The following is a 6,873-nucleotide window of genomic DNA, read 5'->3' as shown; positions in this document are numbered from 1 at the left end:
GAGCAACAAACAAACTAACCGGCACGGGAGAGATCCGCGGCTCCGTGTCCCGATTCTCCTGCGAGTCCTGTCCCGCGCCAAGCCGCTCAACCAGCGAACCGCCTGCTGACCCCACATCCTGCTCGCCCCCGACGTGCGGGGATCACCCCGCGTTCCCCGAACTCGTGTGCATGGCGCGCCACGTACGCCCATCGCGCCCCGCAACGCAAACACAGCGCCTAAAACCCGCGTCCAAACCAATGGTGGCACTACCAGCTTAGATAGATCGATCGACCCATCCATCGGCCGATCGGCATGGCGGGGGTGGGAGGCCGGAGCTCGCGCGCCGCCGGGAAGCGCGGGGGCGGGGCGGCGTCCTCGTCCGCGGCCGCGTCGGCGTGCGTCTACTACGCCACCACGGGGGTGCTCGTGGCGCTCTGCGTCGCCGGGGCTTACTTGCTCACGTCCACCTCGTCCGCGTCCATCGCCGGGCCGGACGACGGGGACAAGGCGGCCGCCGTCACGGCGTACCGCCATACCACGCGCTCGTCGTTCGCGTACGAGGTGACCAGGGAGAAGGCGCCGCCGTCGCCGCCGCGCGAGCCCGAGGCCGAGGACGGGGCGCTGGGCAAGGAGGACGCTGGCTCCGAGGAGGATGGCGGCGCCGAGCAGGAGCGCGGCAGCGCCGTCACCGCGGCGGCCGTGGACGACCCGCATGCCCAGCCCGATCTGGACGAGCGTGGCTCCGGCGGCGAGGACTCCAAGAGCGACGCGGCGGCGGTGGACGAGGACCAGAGCAACGAGCGTGTCCGCGTCGCCGCCAGCGAGGCCACCGCCGAGGAGGAGGAGGACGCCGCGGCGGCGACGGGCGCGGACAAGGAGCAAGAAACGCTGGACAACGATCAGGAAGAAGAGCAGCAGTCGCATCTGCAGATGCCGCGCGCCACGGTGGAGGAGAGGAACCTGGACGGCGGCATCGAGGAGGAGAGCATCGCGCGGCAGCGGCAGAGCGACGAGGAGGAGCGTATGAGCGCCGGCGACGAGCAGCCCGGCACGGGCATCCTCCGCCGCGAGGCGCAGGAGGACGAGGCGGCGGAGCGGCAGTCGGATGAGGATAGACCCGATCAGGAGCAGCCAGAGGAGGAGCGTAGCAGCGACCAATCGCTGGTCGAGGAGGACGGGCGCACGTTGGTGGAGGTGGAGTCCGACCCCGGGCAAGAAGACGGCGGCGGAGACGACAAGGCAGCCGAGTCAGAGCACAAGGAGGACACGGACGGCAGCGGCGCCGGCTCGGTGAACCACAACGTCGTCGATACGCTGCAAGGCGAGGACTCGGCCGTCGGCGCCGGAGGAGACCAGAGCGCGTGGACGACGCAGCGCGATCAGTCCCACCGGGAGAAGGACCGGCGCCAGGAAGACGCGGGCGACGGCAACAGCACGGACGGGGAGGAGCAGCACGAGTGGCGGACGTGCAACGTCAAGGCCGGCGCCGACTACATCCCGTGCCTGGACAACGAGAAGGCCGTCAAGAAGCTGCGGCCGGAGAACTTCCGGCGCTACGAGCACCGCGAGCGCCACTGCCCCGACGAGGGCCCGACGTGCCTCGTCGCGCTCCCAAGAGGCTACCGCCGGCCCGTCGAGTGGCCAAAGAGCCGCGACAGGGTACAAACAAAAAAACATTCTTCTTTCCATGGATTGGTTGCTCACTGACACGACGATGGTGACTTACTGACTTGTGCAGATTTGGCTGAGCAATGTGCCGCACACGAAGCTGGTCCAGGTGAAGGGGCACCAGAACTGGGTGAAGGTGAGCGGGCAGTACCTGCTCTTCCCCGGCGGCGGCACGCAGTTCATCCACGGCGCGCTGCACTACATCGACTTCCTGCAGCAGTCGGTGCGCGGCGTCGCGTGGGGGAAGCGCACGCGGGTGGTGCTGGACGTGGGGTGCGGCGTGGCCAGCTTCGGGGGCTACCTGTTCGAGCGGGACGTGGTGACCATGTCGTTCGCGCCCAAGGACGAGCACGAGGCGCAGGTGCAGATGGCGCTGGAGCGCGGCATCCCGGCCATCTCCGCCGTCATGGGCTCCAAGCGCCTCCCCTTCCCCAGCAAGGCGTTCGACCTCGTCCACTGCGCGCGCTGCCGTGTCCCCTGGCACGCCGACGGCGGCGCCCTCCTCCTCGAGCTCAACCGCGTCCTCCGCCCCGGCGGCCTCTTCGTCTGGTCCGCCACGCCCGTCTACCAGAAGCTCACCGACGACGTCGAGATCTGGAAAGGTATGTGCAGACATGATTAAGCACCAATGATTTTTGCTTATGAGTTCTCACCGTGAGCATGAGTGAACGAACCATTCGCAGCAATGACGGCTCTGACGAAATCCATGTGCTGGGAGCTGGTGACGATCAAGAAAGACCGGCTCAACGGCGTCGGCGCCGCCTTCTACCGGAAGCCGACGTCTAACGAGTGCTACGAGAGCCGGACAAGGCAGCAGCCTCCCATGTGCAGCGACGACGACGACGCCAACGCGGCGTGGTACGTCCGCCTGAACGCGTGCATCCACCGGGTGCCGACCGGCGTGGCGGAGCGCGGGGCCAGGTGGCCGGCGGACTGGCCGCGGCGGGTGCGCGCGCCGCCCAACTGGCTCAACACCTCGCAGGTCGGGGTATACGGGAAGCCTGCGCCGGAGGACTTCGTGGCGGACTACCAGCACTGGAGGCGCGTCATGGACAAGTCGTACCTCAACGGCCTGGGCGTCGACTGGTCCAGGGTGAGGAACGTCATGGACATGCGAGCCGCCTACGGAGGGTAATATCAGCGACAAGAACCCTTCCCGCCATTGCACCTAGCAATCACCTCCACGACATTGATGGATGTACATGGTCTCTGCCAGGTTCGCCGCGGCGCTGAGGGACCAGAAGGTCTGGGTGATGAACGTCGTCAACGTGGACGCGCCGGACACGCTGCCCATCATCTTCGACCGCGGGCTGTTCGGCATGTACCATGACTGGTGCGAGTCCTTCAGCACCTACCCGAGGACCTACGACCTTCTGCACGCCGATCGCCTCTTCTCAAAGATAAAGGACAGGTCAGTCGCTGCTCTGCTTACTTCTACTTCAGCCATGGTCGGTTCAGGGTTACGACGGCAAACGTGTGTTGTTCAGGTGCGCCGTGCTGCCGGTCATCGTCGAGGTGGACAGGATCGTGAGGCCGGGAGGGAGCATCATCGTGCGCGACGACTCCGGCGCCGTCGGCGAGGTGGAGAAGCTCTTGAGGTCGCTTCACTGGGACGTGAGGCTCACCTTCTCCAAGAACGATGAAGGGGTGCTGTTCGCCGAGAAATCGGATTGGCGGACGGAGCTGGCCGCCGAGCCAACCTAAACCAAGCCATCTCCATTCTCATGATCACAAGCAATTTTCACCCAGCAAAAGATAGATAGGGTTTTTCTTTTGTTCTTTTTTTTAATTCTTTCTTTGGTTAGCATTAATGTAGTATGTGGTACCAACTAACTACCCTACAAATAAGACATGGCTCTGTAATGCAGTATGCATCCAAGACTCATGCATAGAACTGAGATGAGTGGAGCATTAGTTTGTCAGTTCAAATACTTGCTCCCTCCAACCCATAATAAGTGTCACAGTTTTGAACTACTCCAGTTGCTAGCAAATCAGTTAGATTAGTAAAGTTAAATCAATGTTGAGTCCAGGTGTTAGAAGATACTACTTCAATAGCAGATCGTAATAATGTCTGCAGATGTGCACATCAATTGTTACAACAATGTAAGGTATCCACGGCAGATGCTCTGAACAAATCAATTGGGCAACCACTGGCATATCTTTATACAAATTCATTTTTGACCCTAGTAGTTCTCTTTTACAGAACCACGACCCATGGTGCCTCCCATAAAGTGTGTTCCAACAAAATGCTGATACAATCTATACTGACATTAGATATCTGGTGCCTTCTGGTTCATCTTTAGTTTACCTCCATAAATCGGTAAGCTGTAGATGGCAAAATTGATGGGCATCATCACGCATTGCTTGCAGCTAGCCCGTTTGTAACGGCATGTGACTGTAAAGAGCTCTGATCTCTGTAAAGTGGTATTCCACCGCCGAGTTCTTTCAGCCTCTTTACCATATCATGCAACCCCTCAAAAGTGAGCTTGGTCTGTGCATTGAATTCCTCCCTCACTTGCGGATGCACTCTAAAACAGCTTCCCAGCAACTTGTGGAGATGGGATCGAATCATTCTCCATGGCACTGGGTATTGCTCGCACAGTTTCAAATACTCAATGGCAAGATCAGCCGGGTCTAAACCACCATCTCCGTCTTCATTGCCATCTTCTTTCCACTCCTTTGTACGGAAACCAGCAAATAATGCTGGATTTTCCAAAAGAGGTTCAGCTGAAAGCACGCCATCAGCACCAGTGTGTTGCAGACAGCTCTTCACATCCTCCATATGACGAATGTTTCCATTTGCAAGTACAGGTATCCTCAGGGCATCTTTCACAGCTTTGATGGCATCCCAGTCAGCTCGAAATTTCTTCCCATCTTTTTCATCTCTTGTACGCCCATGCACTGCCACAAGAGAAGCACCGGCTTCTTCAAGCATCTTTGCATACGCAAGTGTGTCCTCCAGTCGCGGAAATATGCGGATCTTGCAAGAGACTGGAACACAAAGGTTCTCTGACAGATTTTGCACAAGCGATTTAACGAGTGGAAGGTTGTCCATGAGAAATGCCCCATAGTATCCCCGTTTAGCAATGCGCTGTGGACATCTGCAGAGTTTTCAGAGAGGCATTACTGCCATTTAGAAAAGAATCCAGTTTGAATCATATATTTGAAATAATGATCATATATGGGGAACATCCACGATGTACTGAATATTAAAAATGATGAAGATATTAAATTTGCAGACATAATGCCACCACAGACACATTTGCAAAATGTGCAGTACCCGAGGAAACCTCAGATAAGGCAGCTTTAGTGCTTTGAAACATTTGCCTAAAAATAAAACAAAATAGTTCGGTTGCTTAAAGTTTAAATTCTATCACTGCAAGGTCCAGTGCTAGCATCATGCTGAAAGCACAGGGATACTTCAGCGACAGTGATCAGAGGCAGATTATCTATCGTAATGTACCTTTTTGTTTATGCAACAAATATATATGAGCCACTACAGAAGTCCGCAGATAAGTGACTAAAGAGAACAGTATTTTTCAGTATAACATCATAAAGAATTGGCACATTACCCAAAATTCAAATCAACATAGTCGCAGTGTGCTTCCACCAGCTTTGCAGCTTGTAACAAAATATCAGGATCGTTCGCACAAAACTGAACAAAAAGTGGGCGGTCCTCCTGCATAAGATTTGATCAATGTCACATTCCGCGCAAGATTTCCTTTTATTGTATAGTAGTAGACTACAGACAGTAACTGCACAATACAGCTAATTACTGGAAATAACTGCCTACCCATTTTATAGTCCTATACTACTAGGACAACGTAATACCGAATCTTCTGGATGATGTAACAGAAATTCACCAATTGTTACTCTTAAATCCTATTCTAACAGTGAAGAATTACCAGAAATTCTATGAAACAGTGGTCTACAGGTGAATCAAATTGCTCAAATTCGGCTATCCTAGAGTTTAAACGTAATGATACGACGACCTAGAGGCTCGTAAGTGTGAGTTTACCTTGCAGGTAGTGAACTCCATGTCCCTGTGCTTCTCGTTCTCGGAGAAGATGCGGGAGTGGAGCATGGGCGTGTAGGCGGCGTCGGCGCCGTAGCGGCGGCACAGCATGCGGAAGGGCAGCTCCGAGTTGTCCACCATGGGCGCCACCACCAGCCTCGGGGACCCCAGCCGCCTCCAGTGCGCCCACGCGCGCTCCACCCTCTCCTCCGCGGACGCCGGCGGAGGAGGCAGGGGCGTGGGCACGGGCGGCGCGATCTCCTCGGGGGCAGCGGCGGCAGCGGGGCTGGAGCATATGTCCTCGTCGGGGTCGGAGGCCGTGGTCAGGTGGGCGGCGGCGGCGGCGTCGGCCGGAGACATGGCGAGGCTAGGGTTTAGGGAGCGGAAGAGGAGGCGCGAGTTCGGGAGGAAGGGGACGAGTCGGCGTGGTAGCATGCGGCTCGGCTCGGTGCGGTTCGCGGATCGGGGGTTCCGTGTTGTGGGCTCTGATCCAGTCGGTCTGAGGAACGAGCCCCACCTGTCAGTGGATGAAGAAGCTTAGAAAAAATTGCCCTAGCTCAGCCCATCCGGCCCATACTAAGAGTAGCCCATCCACATTTGTCGCTTTTTCGATGAGCCGATCCACCTTACATGGCCCACATGAACCTAGCTGAGATTTGTTGAGAGGCCGACGATGAGGACAAGTGCCTCAATTTTTCTTTTTGAGAGATGCCTACCAAAAATGTTGAGAATTGAGAAACAAGGTATTCTCAAGAAATAATTTGTTGAGAGGCAATGAAGCGAAAGAGAACGAGACCGACGATGTGGACAAGTGCGACGATTGACTTTTGACTCATGCAAGCGAAGCTGATGTATGGTACGATGAGCCATTAGCCATGAGAGGATGATGATCGTATAGTGGTCATGAGCAAAACCCGTCTGAGGAAGAACAACCTAGCTTAGTTGCATACATGGACCACAACATGAACACCCTTGAAGTTTCCCAAAAATAAGGCCAATTCTTTTTGCCTTAAACTCATCAAGAAATCGGTTTAAGATTATTTACGTTAGGGATGTTGTTTGAGTTGTTTGATGACAAGTCTATGATGCTCATCTATTACTCCTATAAAAGAAAAAGAGGACGGAAAACCAAACAATCAGATCCATCCATCAATAAAATCTAATGGCCCTTAATCCTTCGATGTTTGATACAACAAACACGCCAATCA

At 55.8% G+C, this 6,873-nt stretch overlaps 2 protein-coding genes across 2 annotated transcripts; one reads left to right on the top strand and one right to left on the bottom strand.

Annotated features, from left to right (window-relative positions):
* Positions 1-273: 273 nt before the first annotated feature.
* On the top strand, positions 274-3,688 carry LOC125524409 (probable methyltransferase PMT24). The gene is made up of 5 exons (XM_048689462.1): positions 274-1,641; positions 1,721-2,252; positions 2,334-2,781; positions 2,867-3,061; positions 3,138-3,688. The coding sequence occupies exons 1-5, from the start codon at positions 295-297 to the stop codon at positions 3,352-3,354; spliced, it is 2,739 nt and encodes a 912-aa protein (XP_048545419.1). The 5' UTR covers positions 274-294; the 3' UTR covers positions 3,355-3,688.
* On the bottom strand, positions 3,682-6,123 carry LOC125524410 (tRNA-dihydrouridine(16/17) synthase [NAD(P)(+)]-like). Its single transcript, XM_048689463.1, has 3 exons — positions 5,669-6,123; positions 5,223-5,329; positions 3,682-4,751 (listed from the first exon to the last, which is right to left on the bottom strand). The coding sequence occupies exons 1-3, from the start codon at positions 6,098-6,100 to the stop codon at positions 4,004-4,006; spliced, it is 1,287 nt and encodes a 428-aa protein (XP_048545420.1). The 5' UTR covers positions 6,101-6,123; the 3' UTR covers positions 3,682-4,003.
* Positions 6,124-6,873: the final 750 nt, after the last annotated feature.

Source organism: Triticum urartu, chromosome 7 (assembly GCF_003073215.2).
Source record: "Triticum urartu cultivar G1812 chromosome 7, Tu2.1, whole genome shotgun sequence".
Lineage (NCBI taxonomy): Eukaryota > Viridiplantae > Streptophyta > Magnoliopsida > Poales > Poaceae > Triticum > Triticum urartu.
The sequence above is the reverse complement of the archived record's forward strand: the minus strand, read 5'-3'. Positions and strand labels throughout refer to the sequence as shown.

What these genes read in the sequence shown, in the direction of transcription:
- LOC125524409 (XM_048689462.1), top strand. Translation starts at nt 295, where the DNA reads ATGGCGGGGGTGGGAGGCCGGAGCTCGCGCGCCGCCGGGAAGCGCGGG. An exon ending in ATGCGAGCCGCCTACGGAGG is followed by an intron (nt 2,782 to 2,866) that starts GTAATATCAGCG and finishes GGTCTCTGCCAG; the next exon opens with GTTCGCCGCGGCGCTGAGGG. An exon ending in TTCTCAAAGATAAAGGACAG is followed by an intron (nt 3,062 to 3,137) that starts GTCAGTCGCTGC and finishes TGTGTTGTTCAG; the next exon opens with GTGCGCCGTGCTGCCGGTCA.
- LOC125524410 (XM_048689463.1), bottom strand. Translation starts at nt 6,100, where the DNA reads ATGCTACCACGCCGACTCGTCCCCTTCCTCCCGAACTCGCGCCTCCTC. An exon ending in TGGAGTTCACTACCTGCAAG is followed by an intron (nt 5,330 to 5,668) that starts GTAAACTCACAC and finishes AATCTTATGCAG; the next exon opens with GAGGACCGCCCACTTTTTGT. An exon ending in TATGTTGATTTGAATTTTGG is followed by an intron (nt 4,752 to 5,222) that starts GTAATGTGCCAA and finishes AAAACTCTGCAG; the next exon opens with ATGTCCACAGCGCATTGCTA.